This window comes from Lingula anatina, chromosome 1 (assembly GCF_051362555.1).
Source record: "Lingula anatina isolate TDL-2025a chromosome 1, LinAna3.0, whole genome shotgun sequence".
Taxonomy (NCBI): domain Eukaryota; kingdom Metazoa; phylum Brachiopoda; class Lingulata; order Lingulida; family Lingulidae; genus Lingula; species Lingula anatina.
The window spans coordinates 7,580,187-7,596,217 of record NC_141767.1 but is presented as its reverse complement, the minus strand read 5'-3'; the positions used below and the strand labels follow the sequence as shown (position 1 = coordinate 7,596,217).

The 16,031-nt window shown below is 34.5% G+C and overlaps 2 protein-coding genes across 3 annotated transcripts; one reads left to right on the top strand and one right to left on the bottom strand.

Moving 5' to 3' along the window:
- Positions 1 to 2,957: 2,957 nt before the first annotated feature.
- Positions 2,958 to 5,978, top strand: LOC106151612 (uncharacterized). The gene is made up of 2 exons (XM_013524955.2): positions 2,958 to 3,590; positions 3,944 to 5,978. Exons 1-2 carry the CDS (start codon positions 3,204 to 3,206, stop codon positions 4,208 to 4,210), a joined length of 654 nt encoding a protein of 217 aa, XP_013380409.1. The 5' UTR covers positions 2,958 to 3,203; the 3' UTR covers positions 4,211 to 5,978.
- LOC106151611 (bleomycin hydrolase) lies at positions 5,675 to 15,495 on the bottom strand. Of its 2 annotated transcripts, none has more exons than XM_013524954.2 (11): positions 15,291 to 15,495; positions 14,003 to 14,157; positions 13,402 to 13,554; positions 12,875 to 13,105; positions 12,373 to 12,465; positions 11,895 to 12,050; positions 11,503 to 11,658; positions 10,981 to 11,048; positions 7,936 to 8,053; positions 7,490 to 7,550; positions 5,675 to 6,876 (listed from the first exon to the last, which is right to left on the bottom strand). In XM_013524954.2, the coding sequence occupies exons 1-11, from the start codon at positions 15,310 to 15,312 to the stop codon at positions 6,713 to 6,715; spliced, it is 1,377 nt and encodes a 458-aa protein (XP_013380408.2). In that variant the 5' UTR covers positions 15,313 to 15,495; the 3' UTR covers positions 5,675 to 6,712. The 2 variants fall into 2 exon arrangements, with proteins under 2 accessions (XP_013380408.2, XP_086856116.1); XM_086999990.1 differs by having other exon boundaries at positions 14,003 to 14,163; positions 15,291 to 15,471.
- Positions 15,496 to 16,031: the final 536 nt, after the last annotated feature.

The window sequence follows — 16,031 nt, the reverse complement described above, 5'->3', positions numbered from 1 at the left end:
CTCACTTGAATGAATACCCTCATATTCAAATGACAATGGGAACGATAGTTTATTTACCTATCAATCATAACTATAAGGGAGTGTTGGCCGATTTCACGTCCTCCTCTATTCTTTCTGATAATAGAGATTAAGCTGAGGGAATGGAGAATGTTTTTCAGGTGTATTATCATAGCCCGTATCCAGCGCAATCTGTCGCTGTTCAGGTCGATCTCGTACTGTTTTTCAGAAATGGCACTTTTACACAAGATTTTATAGTGGAACATGAATCTAGCAAAATAATTCGTATTTTAGCAACGTAAATACTTATTCAAAAATGATTTTTGTTCTGCAGCTCACGCAGCCGTCTCTCTCTACCATCGATTGTACCTGAGGGACGGAGCCTCATCGGAGTTGCCGTTCATTAAGTGTCCTTTAGGAGCTCCGGCATTTGGTGATTTCGCTGCTCGGGACAGAGGCGGACCAGTGTTGCCATCTTTTAGTGGAAAGCATTAGAGGTTATTATCACTGTTTTTCAAAGAGTTTTCAGAGATTTTTCGATTTATTGAACAAAGTCCAGTAGTTGCTGTTAATTTCGAATTTCCCGGTAAACTTTTAGACCCCATTCCCATAGATTTTAGATCGATCTATCCCAGTGGGGAGTCTCACTAGATTAATGTCAGCTTAGCCGGCTGAAGCGTCTGTCCCGCCTACTAAAAGCTGTAAGGGGGTAATTAACTATGGTGCGCGCTCGGCTGACTGCAATTTAGCGTGAACCCCCAGGGAGTTATGTCGATCTAAATCTAAATCTCTGGATCGATCTAAATCTCTGGAAATGCACCCTTAGTAGTAAATTGCTTGAAAATCGCTACAGAACAAAAGATGAAAGGCTGTCATATGATTACTGCGCTAACAAACGGCGGTGGCCGCAGCAGCCACAAAACGGTGGATCTTCCAGGATTTATTTTCCACCATAAAATTTCAATGCATTACCAGCTAAAGACTACTTAGGTACTGATTTCTCCCATCGAAACGTGTTGGACACGGAAAAGTCATCTTTAAACCGAGATTGAAACTCATAAACATAAAGTGTTTCTGTAGATGAATTAGACCGTACAGTACTAGAGAAATAAACTAAATAAAATTTAATGAATAGCGACCTGTTCTTGCCTACCGAAGAGTGACAAGGATTTCAACTACTGTACGAAGAAAAATTAACATGTATTAACAGCATGTCACATCACAAAATGGTTATCGCCTGTACATGCTGGCATTGAGTCTATTGTTTATGATAATATTGTATGTAATTGTAGACTATGTACTATACTAAACTTTGAAATTGTAAGTTTTCGTCATTGCCAAAATTAAAACTGTTTTTTTTATTTGAGGGCTATTTACCAAAAAGAGTTGATTTGGGGAGACTTGCCCAAAACCGTCCTCATGACTAAATATATTATCATCTAGTTTTTTTTCACATGAATCTTTGATGACGCAACTGTTTAGGCCTACACAAAGTAATCGCTATTATGTACGCAAATAAAGAAATATCACATGAATCTTTGATGACGCAACTGTTTAAGCCTACACAAAGTAATCGCTATTATGTACATATTATTGCGTAGATGAAAAAACTAGATGAAAATATATTTAGTCATGAGGACGGTTTTGAGCAAGTCTCCCCAACCGTCCTCATGACTAAATATATTTTCTTCTAGTTTTTTTCACATGAATCTTTGATGACGCAACTGTTAAGGCCTACACAAAGTAATCGCTATTATGTACGCAAATTAAGAAATATCGAAGCATGTACCAACATTCTTTTTGCTTAACAATTATATTTTTTTCTATGAAATATTCATGTGTTGTCTCACTATAGCAGTTGCAATTTACTGACATTAATTTAAATGGACAGTGTTTTATGTGAAGGACATAATTTTTCATGATTGTGCCAGAGAAGACAAATGCATAAGGCCGGCAGGTATCTCAGCCTATTGCTCGGCGATTCATCAGACTTTCTGGCTTACAATATCTTTGGATATAAAGAAAAAATGATAAAAAGCCACATTTTCAAGGTAATTATTAGCGAAAACGAAACAAGACGAAAACACAAGCATTTTCAGGATCATATTTGTATTCTGACTAATAGTATTTTGTACTAACTTTTATACAAAGTTAATGAATAAATAAATAAAATAACCAATACAATTAACGAAAAATAAATTAAGAAACTCTCTTTCGAGATCCAGGTTTATAAAAATGACTTTTCGGTTTTCTTACATGTACAATTGTTTTCTTCGCTTGGTTTTAACCGTTTCATGCGTTTAAACTTTGCTTTTAATATTCGTAATTCATGCATTTTTGCTTTTCTTTTAATACTCTAATTTTGAGCAGGAATTACATATCGTGATTAAATTACTTATAACGGTTGTACTTAGCCTTTGGACATTTTACAAGGTATGTTAAAAGACAAAAAGAAGCCTGTCCAAAACGGAAATCTCTTACTGTTACTTTAACTTTTTTGTTTTTGGACGATCTTTGAACAGTTCGGAAAACACTAGGAGAAACAACTCTATTCAAGACGATATGAGCATTTACTTCTTTATTTTTACTTTACATGTATAAACACCAGACAAGTCCTATAAGGTGGGACGTCCGCTAAATCCAGCAAACTCAGGTCATTTGTTAACAATAAACAAACAAAACAAAACAAAAATTCATGTCTCCCTTTAAGTGACACCAATGGGACTTAACATCTACGCCAGACAAATCTTTTCACTTATATGAGCAGGAATTGTTTTTAATCAAAGGTAAAATATACTGAAAAAAGGAAAGAAAAAAGTAGCTGCTGATTTCCAATCCCTTCAAAAACCGTACTTGGCAACAGCTTACGCCTTACACAACAGCAATATTAATCGGCGTCAGAGGTCGCTGTTGTTATCACAAGCGTGTCACATGACTCAGGTGAGTACAATACACAGGTGCTTAACCGTTGAATACAAACCAGGTCAGACGCCATCTTTAAAGGGAAGTGACATTAAGTGTCGCGTAAGAAAGTTTGGGACATTGCACTATGCGGCACCGGTAAATCGTGATCGCTGATTAAATTTCAAGATATTCTGTTTCACGTATCTGGTATTAAAACCGCATATTACAAAAAAGAAGGGTGTGCAATGCAGCAGTTATAAAACTCAAAGGATAACAAAGTAAGGACAGGAAAATAAGTCAAGATGGCGAAAGCTGGACAGGTCTGCTGCATAGTGTTTATGGTTCTGCTGGTGCTGTTTATGTTATCTTGTTTTGCAGTTGGTGTAGTCCTAGCCATATTCTTTGTAAAGCCATACGTTTATTCCCAATCGTTGAGCAAATCCACCTGTTCTTATATTGGCACTGAGGTGAGCGGGGCTGACTACAGAGTATGCGACATGTGTGACTATTACGAAAACGCACCGGACGAGTATTCGAGTCCCAGTTGTATCTACCCGTGTTTCGACATCATCGTATCCTATCAAAGAGGCACTAATGAGGTATTTAAATCTACGCTCTTTGATACCGTAGAACAAGACAGGAAAGCGAAAGGAAAAAGTGACCGGCTGTTTGTGAACACCAGAGCATGGGTAAGTACATGTATGCAGTATATATATATTAATTAATGCGTTTTTAAACGTTTTACGATGTTAATCGAACAGGATATTATGTGTGAAAACATAATGTCGACGTTTGTAATATTATCCTATGACTTCTACAGAGATACTGTACTTTTCAAAACACTTTTCACGTCTTTCCAAAACTACAAATGACCGTAATTAATCAGAAAGTCGATCTGCCTAAAACCTTGAGATTATCAAACCCGTTTTTAATATATATAAAATTAACATAGCTTTTACTACAGTGGCAAAAGTTAACTATGACCGTTATGTGAAGGATTTAACAATGTTATGATAATTCTTTGCAATTTTTTCTCTTTCAGTGCTCCATATCAAGCTGCACAAAATTCCCGTCCAAAAACGAAAAAGTTGTTGACGAGTTCAGACTAACATACGGCGTTAGCGGGAGAACTTTTGACTGTTATTATGACCAAAATGATCCCAATTTCGGTCCTATCGTTTACCCAGAGCGGGACTGGTGGCCGACCTTCCACTCCGTACTTTGGCCGGTACTAGGGATTATACTGAGCATAGTGTTACTTGCTGTTTCCATTTCCCGCTATAGGAGACTCAAGACAGAACACTGGTGATGAAGAGGATAGCCTGTCTTTTTATTTAAGTAAAGAGCCTATGTGCCTTGTGGCATTTATACACCAGATATGATTTTCAGGAAGAAATAAAAAAATTTTGTGATTTTTTTTCGAATATGGAAATCAAGGAAACCGCCCTGCGAGTCTTCTGTAATTATCAGTCAAGGGCTGAATGGATCACTCAAGCATGGATCAATGGTTTCTCAGTTTGCACTCTGCAGTGGATTTGTTACTGAAAATGTACGTGTGCGGTGTTGGCTTGTCCTATGCAGCACTGGGGCCTTGCAACATAGCGTTGCACTAACTGCAGTTTAAAGTGACTATTAAACGTGAATCTCTCAGGCAGGAATATTACCAAACACCAAAGCTCAGCGACTGTCTTTTTCTTTTCAGCAATTTTCTCTCTAGCAGGTATATAGATAAGGGTAAAATTACGATTTATAAACCGTTTTCGAGTTCTTGATTCCTTTTTTATTCTAACACGAGTAAAATTTTCATCTCCATTGCTAGAGTGGCTCAAAATTCAAGCACCAGTTTATAGATCGTAATTTTGTCGACAGTTTAAGACGTGGCGTACCTTGTTCGAGGGAAAAGTGTTGAAATTTGCAGGAAATTTCAACTTTTCTATGCAAAGGTCTCACATACTATGTGACTTAAAGTTCTCAACAACCTAGTGATAGCTCTCGACTACAAACTCTTCTTTTTATTAAATGCATTTTATACAGTTTTAGTTGTTATTTTAGATTCGCCAAATGTAAATAACATTACTTTAAATATTTGTGTGCTGTGAAGAATGTGTGACTAGTTGACAGATTATACTAAAAGATTTTTTTTAAATCTACATATTTTGTAAATAGCTGTACATACCAATAGTTTGCCTTGACGTTTAAAAATATCTCAGTTGCCTAGAGTTATCCAAGCAACTTAAAAGCAAAGAATTAAATCATAATGTAGATTATAATTAGACACTCAGGATTTTCACAACCCATTTTCTATTAGTTATGGTGGAGCACGGTAAATAAATGAAGCACTGGAGTCACTGCGCCACTATACGGTAACGTTATCTAGAAAGACGGGTGCCATGTTTTAAAGACAAGGGTGCAATTTCAGGGCCTATCATACAATAGGTGCTTTTTGTAAATATGCACCTGTGCTTCAGTACTGTTTGCCAACATTAGACAAAGTCCATATATAAATGAAATAGAAACCATCAATTGCTCAACTGTAATTTATGACACCAACACTCACTGGTTTATTTCAGTACATTGAGTTTAAAAATCTGGCTTATTAATCATTCCACTGCTTATATATAGTTTAGATTGTGATCAATGAGATGTTTGAAGACTAACTGAAGACAGCTAGGGAACTTGTTTTTTATTTTTTATATACAGACATGGGTTACAAAAACTTATTCAATTGAGCTGTAAGTTGTAACACCTGGTTTAATTTAGAAAACAAACTCTGTTTACTTTTTACAATTTATTCAGTTCATTATATTCATAAAAAAGCTACATAAATATTGTGATCTGTAAAATTGGGACAGGAATTATGTGACCCTTCTATTAATCTTGAAATATTTTTTTTAAAAAGGAGAATCAGACAACAGATTGTAGATCGAATGGTTGTGAAGAGCTATGTATACTTTCTTCAAGAATTCCCAAACTAAACTTCTCATTTATATGCAAAACAACACGCCGACTAAGGAAAAACATGTATATATATATATGGAATGCTTTATACCTGAATAAATGAACTTTAAAAATGCTGATTAGATTACCATTTTACAAATCTATTCATTTTGGTGAAAATAAGAGAGTCACTATAATATGAAAATCTTATGAAAAAACATAGCAACAGTGGCTTGGTCATATGATTGTTCTGCCGATCTTGTAATCTGTTTACTCACCTACATGCACACTTTTATATGTTCATACTGTGTTCAATCCACACGTTTCATGATCAGTAATTACCCTTCTCTGTGTAAGATGTTGAACTTATTTACTGTCAAATCCTAAAACTGTGTGCAAAATTCTATTGTTTAACATCCATAAAGCGATTCCGGTTTACAATTTTGCCAAAAACTGCTGATCTCCATTGTCCTGAGTATATAATGATAAAATTTCTAAAAGTGATTCACTGTGAAGCACAGAAATGTCTAACTGTTTTAAATCATACCCTATCACTACTATATATGGAATGAGGAAAGTCTATTATGTAAATTATATTGTTGGAAATGTCTAAAAGTTGCTCTATATAAGAAACCAATCTATCACCACTAAAATGAAATGGAAATACAGATTATAATACAAAATTTAACTATCACCACTAAAATTAAATGGAATTATATTACAAATAATATCAAAACTGTTGGTCCTCAGTAAAATAACTGCAACTTTAAAAAATGCTTACAATGCCTCTTCGCGTATGAGAAATATCATTAACCCATTAATCCATACTGACTTAAATTTTGATAAGTTAATTTGGTGCCAGACCCTGCCTGTGTTACAACTTGGCCTTATAAGCCAATGCTCCCATGGGATCCCAAGCAGGTAGTACTATAGGCTCCTGTTGTAGCACATCCAAAATATCTTGCTGTATGTGTTTTCTGTCAATTACAACTTCGTACACATATTCAGAAAACCAGTCATCTGTCATGACCAAGTAACCTGAAAAGAAAACTACACTTAAAATTGTGAATCATAACAAAATGTACCATTTCCATTGGGGATAGCTGCACAAATCACACAAATCAGTAAATAAGAAAGCAATGCTTGCAGATATACTTACAGCATAGTACTGAATAAACAAAGAAGTCAACAGTTTAACAATTTACAGATAAAACTCAAATTTCATCTAAACAGATAAAACTCAAATTTGATCCAAGGCATTAACTATCAAATACAGTCACATTAAAGAAAAAAGTCCCAACTGATAAGCTGAAAAGACAAAGCTTCATAAAGCAAAACAAATGTTTACAACTCCACACTACATTATATCGGGCCAAATAATGAGCTAAATACATGAACATTAAACCTCATTAAGCCAAACAAGTACCCTAACAAACTAGTTTCCCATACTACATAGGGCTTTTTCCCCCTATTTAGCATGATACTTGGAAACCTGAGCATCTTTTGTTTCTTATTTTTTATTTATACTAATTCAAAACACTTAATTGCAACCAAAAGATTTAAGTTTCACATTTATAACATGAATACTTGATGCCAAAAGACATGGCAATGTAGTAAAATGATTCTATATTACAAATGCTGTTCCCAGTACCTTTTCCTTGGCCATCTTCTCCCCAAGAGTTCTCCACTCTCCATTTAATGGTCTTATCATTCTGAAAAGTAATTTGATTTTCCATGTGAAACAAATTATGATCTTCCAACAAAAATGAATTAATTAACTAATTTGGCAATAAAATCCAGTCAGTAATTGCAGGTTATAAAAGAGGGAGGGGGGGGGGGAGATACAAAATATATGAAGATAAATATGACTACAGCAATTAATGTATTCTCTCCTTAAAAGTGGCATTCTTAGGAGGCATTTACAAGGGCTTCAACATAGTAATCTTATCAAAACCCCTCTGACTGAAGACAAAACAAGATCTTGATGGTTAAAATAGCGCTATCATACCTGGCCATGGATGCATGGCAACTCTAAACTTCCTCGTATATAATACCATATCAATTATCTCTATGTCTGTAAATAAACATTTCACTCACCTCTATTGTGACTGCTGTAAGAACCATGGCATGTGTCATGAGGGAATCTCCAAAGATCAACCTATCCTCTTTACTCAACACTTGTACTGAGGTACCAAACAGCAGCTCGTAATCATGTCTGAAAGAATATACATAGCGGAGGTGAGTTACCAAAATAGACACTGAAAGCAACTGTTGCAAATTTAACAAGGCAGCAAAGCTGTCAAATGTACAGACAAAAAACAGGAAATAACTATGCACAAAATAGGCTACTGTCAATTCTGATGCAAAATTTTAATGACTGAATCTGACAAACTGCAATGATATGAGTTTATTTCCATTTTTGAAACTTTATTACACAATACACGATAACAAGTTTACCATCATTTTTACATAATCAATTAATAATGTTGTAAAGATGCAGGAAATGCCAAACAAACACTTTTACGTATCTTATTGATTAAATAATGAAACTGTTAACATGCCTAAGAAATGAATCTGAGGAAATGTGAAAAAATGGCATTTCTTTGAAATAATGGCCCGATTAAGCTGATTTTTGAACTCAACCTGCGTTTTAGCAGGAATGACCACTCCTGTGAGTTTCATGACAATTGGCCCATCTGTTTTTCTTATATTGTATTTACTGTGTTGCATATATGCTGAAAAGTGAAGAAAAAAGCATAACTACTAAAACAGTGGCCCGATCATGCCGATTTTCGAACCTGACCTGCGTTATAATAAGATCGATTACTCCTGTGAGTTTCATGACAACAGGCCTATCAGTTTTCCTTGAAATGTGTTTACAAGGTTGCATATATGCTGAAAAGTTAAAAAACAGCATAACTTCCCTTAAAATGGCCCGATCATGCTGATTTTCGAACTTGACCTGCGTTTTATGAATATTCATCAGCTCTGTAAACATACAGCCAAAAAGTAAAACTGCCTTCCACTTATCATGTTTACAATGAAAGTGCACGGCGCCAGCGCCGGCGACAGTGACGGCAGCGACGGCACATACAGGTGATGGCAATATGTACAGACACATCTGTACATATTTACTGTACTGTTTGAGAACAGTAAGTGACATTGTTTTTCTTAAATGGTCATCATGGGAGCAGTGCCCAAAATAGGTTTTTTTTCAAATTTTGATGCAATATTACATAATGTTTAACAGCATAATGACCATCAATTTTAATAATAAAATATTAGTATCATGGATATTCAGAAAATGTGACTAGCAAAGGTCTTCAGGCCCATATGGAACTTCAAAGTCACAACTTGAAAATGCCAAAATGTAAACAAGACAGCACTGTTCTGAAATGTTTTTTTTTTCCATTTTTAACAATTTTTTAAACATAAAACAAAATTAACAGGTTATTGCCATCTTTATATGATCAACTAAGAAAATTGATGAGATGGGAAAAATATAAATACAACAGTGTTAAATGTCCAATTTCCTCCATTCTGAGATTCTAAACATAGTGAATGATTGCATCTGACAAACTGCAATGATATGAGTTTATTTCCATTTTTGAAACTTTATTACACAATACATGATAACAAGTTTACCATCAGTTTTACATAATCAACTAATAATGTTGTAAAGATACAGGAAATGTCAACCAAACACTTTAACATGTCTTATTAGTTAAATAATGAGACTGTTAACATGCCTAAGAATTGAACCTGAGGAAATGTGAAACAAGACAGCACTGTTCTGACATGGGTTTATTTCCGTTTTTAACACTTTTTTAACATAAAACAAAATAAACATTTTACTGCCATTTTTTTATGACCAACTAAGAAAATTGATGAGATGAGAAAAGTATCAATAGAACAGTGTTAAATGTCCAATTTCCTCCATTCTGAGATTCTGAACATAGTGGATGATTGAATCTGACAAACTGCAATGATATGAGTTTATTTCCGTTTTTGACACTTGATTACACAATACATGATAACAAGTTTACCATCATTTTTATATAATCAACTAACAATGTTGTAAAGATGCAGGAAATGTCAAACAAACACTTTTACGTATCTTATTACTTAAATAATAAGGCTTTTAAGATGCCTAAGAATTAAATCTGAGGAAATCTGAGGAAATGTGAAAAAACAGCATAACTTCTTAAATAATGCCCCGATTATGCTGATTTTCGAACTCAACCTGCGTTTTAGTAAGACTGACCATTCCTGTGAATTTAATGACAATTGGGCTTTCTGTTTTTCTTATATTGTGTTTACAGTGTTGCATATATGCTGAACAATGAAAAAACCGCATAACTACTAAAATAGTGGCCAGATCATGCTGATTTTCGAACTTGACCTGCGTTTTAGTAAGATTGATTACTCCTGTGAGTTTCGTGACAACAAGCCTAACGGTTTTCCTTGAAATGTGTTTACAAGGTTGCATATATGCTGAAAAGTGAAAAAACAGCATAACTTCTACAATAATGGCCCGATCATGCTGATTTTCAAACTTGACCTGCGTTTTATGAATATTCATCAGCTCTGTAAATATAAAGCCAAAAAGTGAAACTGCCTTCCACTTATCGTGTTTACAAGGAAAGTGCACGGCGCCGGCGACGGCATCGGCATCGGCATCGGCATCGGCGACGGCGACGACAGACGCAGGTGATGGCAATATGTACAGACACATCTGTGTCTGTACATAAAAACACCAATCAGACCCCTGTATTTTTTTTCTGGGGGGGGGGGGGGGGGGGGAGTCACTACCACTGAATCAAACATTTTTCTTTGCTTTACTTGCCTTTGACCAGACCAATGCAAATATGTGATACAATAAATTCAATTTCTTTTTATCAGACATGCCTTTTTCATTACAAAAAATTTGGCTCACTGTTCACAGTGTAAAGTAAGCCAATAAGTGCCTTTAAGACATAGATGTGGTACTGTATTAGTGCTGGTGTCAGAGTAATGACGCTGGGTCAGCTATACAAGGGTAACAGTACTGTAGTGTTTGTTTACACACAATGTGAATTTCTTTTGATAAACAGATAATAATAATAATAATAAAAGTTACAGTAATCAGTTAGGGAAACTCACAAGGTCAGGTCCTGATATCCAAGCTTGCCATGGAAATGTTTACCAACATCGCAGCCAAACCAAACAGGCTACAAGAAAATAACAAAATCTTATGATATGCCATTAGATTGTAACAAAAATGATTTAATCTTACACATTGTATGAAGTTTTAATCAAGAGTTGCAAAAATTTATACATATGGCTAAGATGATTATATACAAACTTACAATACAATCTGAACTTTTTTTCAAAGAAAATGCCTTGCTTATGATACGGAAAATGCAACACTAACACTAACCAATTTCACAAGGGATTATTTTTCTAAAAATGTATTTGTTTTTTTTAGCCTCTTATCTGACTCATTTTGGGGAATGGCACAGAATCTAGATAAAAATTTCATTCAGAGTGGTTCAAACCCACAACTCTGTGGTCTTATATAACAACAATACCTCACAGCCTATGTAACAGTAAGTATGGTGAAACAAAATTCAACACTCATTGGTGAAAAATTGTTATAATCAAGGTCAAAACAATAAGACCTACCTCATCATTTTTTATTGCTTCTGCTGCCAATTTCTTCAAGACATCCACAGGCTGGTTGATATACAGGACCTTTTTACCTGACATGTTCCCCAAGTACTCTACAGTGTACAACTTATTGTAGCCATGGTTTGTGCGAGGATCATTCACAAGGCAAATCTAAAATAAGTAAAAGGAATTAATAAAATTAATTTTCTTCTAAAATGGACAGCTGTCTGGATTTTAGCATAAAATTGTAATAAGTGAGCAAATTTAAATACAACTGATAAATCAGATAGGTTATAATTAGGTTCCACCCATGTCAGATAATACATATTTATGAGTCATTCAAAGTACCGTAATTTTTTTCTTTATATCTCACCAATTACTTTTATACGCAGATTCTGTTTTCATACCTTATCCTCCATGTTGAAGAATGGTTTCACATGTTTTCTATAGAACTCTCTAGGAGACATGGGCCCCACCTTCTGATAAGCTTTGTTTTTGTCATAGTACTCCCATGTTAGGGTATCTGGTGGGGTGCCAAGACAGATGGATACTATTTTGTAAATCTAGGAAAAAACAAACAATGTATATCCATTGGAATATATCATATTTTTTCATAAAATAAGAACTTAACTTTATCACATTGTTGGATGTGACAAGGAAAGGGCCCTTCACATAAATTGGGCCCATATAAAGGGGGTGATGTATTTTGTCCTAGCCTTGAAGAATGGCATTGTTTTAAGTCCAGAATTTAAATTTGCATGTTTATTAGCTCAACTTCATCTCTCCTAATCTTCATAAATATGTCTCAGTATTACTTTTTTAAGTGAAAGTACTAAATGTATTAATTTAAGGAATAAAAAGATATGTTAGACAAAGATGCAGTACCTCTTCCATCATAGTTTCTATGTCTTCTTGGATTTCTGCATCACTTTTTCCTTCAGCTACAAGTTTGTAAATCTTGTGACAATACTCCCTGAGCTACAATGAAAACTCTACTGTAATTTATTTAATCTAAAACTCAACTCTTTACATGCAAAGGTAAACATCTTTTATGTTCTAAAATTAAATTATTCCTTTTTCTGGTGATTAATTTGTCTTAATTTATCAATGACTTTACTCTTTCCAAAAGTCTGATTATTGTCTAATATTGAAAAACAGTAGTCTGCGATGAAAATATAAATATCAGTTACTTAATGGATTTTAAAATCAAATGGAATGTTGTTTAAAAAGTCAGTATGGTAACTCCTTTGCAAATAGGAGAAATATTGCACTGTATATATCCTCTTATAAATCATAGACCAAATAATTACTATAATAGTACGATGCTTTAAAGGAGGCTCAGCCAGTAGTTAGCAGATACCAAGAAGAAAGCTACCCCTATACTTACTTTGTTTTTAAGCAAAAAGTTCAATCTTCTTGAATTCTCTGAATTGTAGGACTCTGGGAAACATTTTTTGGGCATAACACCATATTTTTCCACGATGTTGACCAACATATTCCACTGGCCGCCATCATTAATGGGATCTGACAGCAGGTGGCATGTTAGGCGTCCGTCTGCTGGCTCTCCTCGCCTAGCAGCATCTAAAAAGGCATGGAGCATATAGTTGCTCCTTTCAACCTTTAAAATGAAATTGTTTTTAAGAATACCATATTAATTGGATGAGAGCTATTCTACAAACTGCAGCTTTATTTGTTAGTGTATTAAAATAAGTTATCACAAACACATTCAATCTGCAATGTTTTCATTTTTTCTCCATTATCAAAGTCTGTCTGCCCCATAAGGCAGAGTCTGGCAGACTACAGTTGTTACAATCACAAAAAAAATTGCAAAATATATATAATTTTAATATTTCACTATGCTCTCCTTTGTGTTTATAAGTGCAAATGCTCATCTACTTTCGAAAAGTTACTTACCTTGTCCCAGAAGAAAATGTGGGTTTGACTAAATTCAAACTCTTCTATATTGTATTCCTTAAGGAATGGCACCCTCATGCAGTTGAACAGTGCAAAGATCCAACATCTGCCAGAGGCTTTTTGATTTGTCACAGGTTTGCCTTCCAATGAAATCTTGTAAACAGATTGATGGAAAATGCTAACACAAATTACATGCCTCTACTTAAAGGAATATAATATAAAGGATATCAAATATTTAAATATTAAAATTAGTTTAAATTAAGATTAATACATTATTTTTTAATAATCTTCCCTTTAGCATCAAAGTATACACTATCTGAAAATTGCTAAATTTCCAAATAGTCAACAAACAACCCTTTAGGTCTGGTGAATACTAATATATTGTGTTCTCTTATCTTATACTAGGTTTCAAGTGTTAATGGTTGTATATATCTGTTATATAATTGACATTTTTTCTCTCTCCTCTAAATTTGTCAGACTACCTGTATTATTTTGAATAACATCTGTATAATAATTATTATTTTCAAAAGTCATGCACAAAACAAACGTATTAATTTAAATCAATATCAGTGTGTTTATAGGACGTGTAACTCATACATACCTTATGACTAAACACATTGCTCAGTTCAGTAAGTTTGTTTCGCTTCAGAGCAGCTTCAAAAGGATCATGTCTAGTGCAAACGTTTTGTGCCAATAGGTTCTTCGGATCTGACTCAAATTTCTCTCTATATTTCTGGATATTAGCATCAGGGATTCCTACAACTAAAAAATGCTGCCATTATTATCCTATGAAAATTAGAACATACAGGTTACCTCCCAACAGCAACTCAGTACTATGAAACAAATCATGTAACATCATCAATCATCATGTCAACTGACAATATATCAATTAGCTTTAACAAGCCAGCATACCAGTATTTTAGCAGACACCCATCTTTTACTAAAAGCATGTCGTTGAATTCCTACCACGATAATACTAGTATGTTATCTTTGTTAAAACCACTCATTTGGAAAATGAATCAAGCCCAAAGACTGAATTAACATCAGCAAAAGGTTTCAAATTCACCCCCTACTGGTACTTTCCCCCTTGCAATGTCATGCTCAGTATACCTGGTACAAAATGGAGCATGGCCTCATATCTCCATCCTGAGGTTTCAAGAATTAACAGTAAATAAACTCTACAAAACACAATGCTCTGCAAAGGCATTACTGATACAATACTAGTAAAGGATATATATATTATATATTATCCAGAAGACTGAAGGCACACTTTGCCTTCAAAGTAATAGTGTGTTTAACTACTTGTAGTGTTACATACATAACAACACACACAGCAGCAATACAACAAACAAAAAAAAAAAAAAAAAAAAAAAAAAAAAAAAAAAAAAAAATCTAAAGAAAGATTGGAAGCGCCTTTGTGATAAATTTCATACATGACATTTCATAATACATGTGAGTCTATTGCGAGTGACGTCAAGCACCTACATGTACTTGTGCCTACGATCAACACGACTGAGTGGTTGAAGCGATTACGTGAATTTTGTGTGCATTTTAACAAGAAAAAATTCACCGCGGTTGCAATCTAGACAGACACAATAACAAAACTATAATCATCAATAACTTAACAATGTACGTGGAGTATTAGGCACGTGCAGGAAGTACTACAACTAAGACGTACAACACCGTTTACATGCTGGTACATTGTACTACATTGATGAACCATGACATAACATTTTTAGTCAACACTTTCAGTTTATTCAGCTACCCCATCATCAGCAGTCACGCTATGCCTGCATTAAGCAAATGTTGCTCGTTCACAGACTGCAAAAAGATTGAGTGTGTATAACTTGTACATCACAAAGAAAACGGACAATTATCCCGATAAATACCTTCCTCAGTAGAGGTGTCCATCTTGACCTTGCTGTGGTGACCTTGACCTGGATAGCCCTTCGGCCCCTCATTAAGCCTTTAATGTCATCCAGATACCGAAATGAGGGTTTCCCTGCATCTTATTATTCAATAACGCATCGATCTTTGTGCTGATTTTAAACAATAAAAACCCCTCGAAAATATAAAACATCGACGTTTATATTTCTCGTTACATTGTACTCCCAGTATAAGCGTAGGCAACTCAATGCTGTACATGTAGTAATCGTCAATTTTAAAACACCTTTCTCTTTTGAGGTGAGATAGCAATCGCTATGGGGCTTTCCCTGAACAAGATTTTATCGTGAAAACTGAAATGGTTGACCACGAGTGTATGGGTTACAATCCCGTGCCGTCATTTTGGTTTAAATGTTTTCCTTAGAAGTTATGAACCCTTATCATTAACGTTTTTTATTAAACAAAAATATTATTTTTCTTAAACAACGATAAATGTCTGAACTATAGCTTTTAAGAAAAATCGCTGGCAGGGTTTTGGAGTACTAAATGGTGTCATTAAAATGGCATTAAAAAGTTGTCCGTGGTGCTCAGGTAAAGGATAAATTTGAGAAACGGATTTTTACCATTTTTACTACAAAATCACAATAATGACATGTTACTTATGTTAAAATGTTGATTAATTTAGTCAATGAATGCTGAAGATTTATCTATTATCAAAAAGAATGTGTGTAAGGTAGTGAATGAGG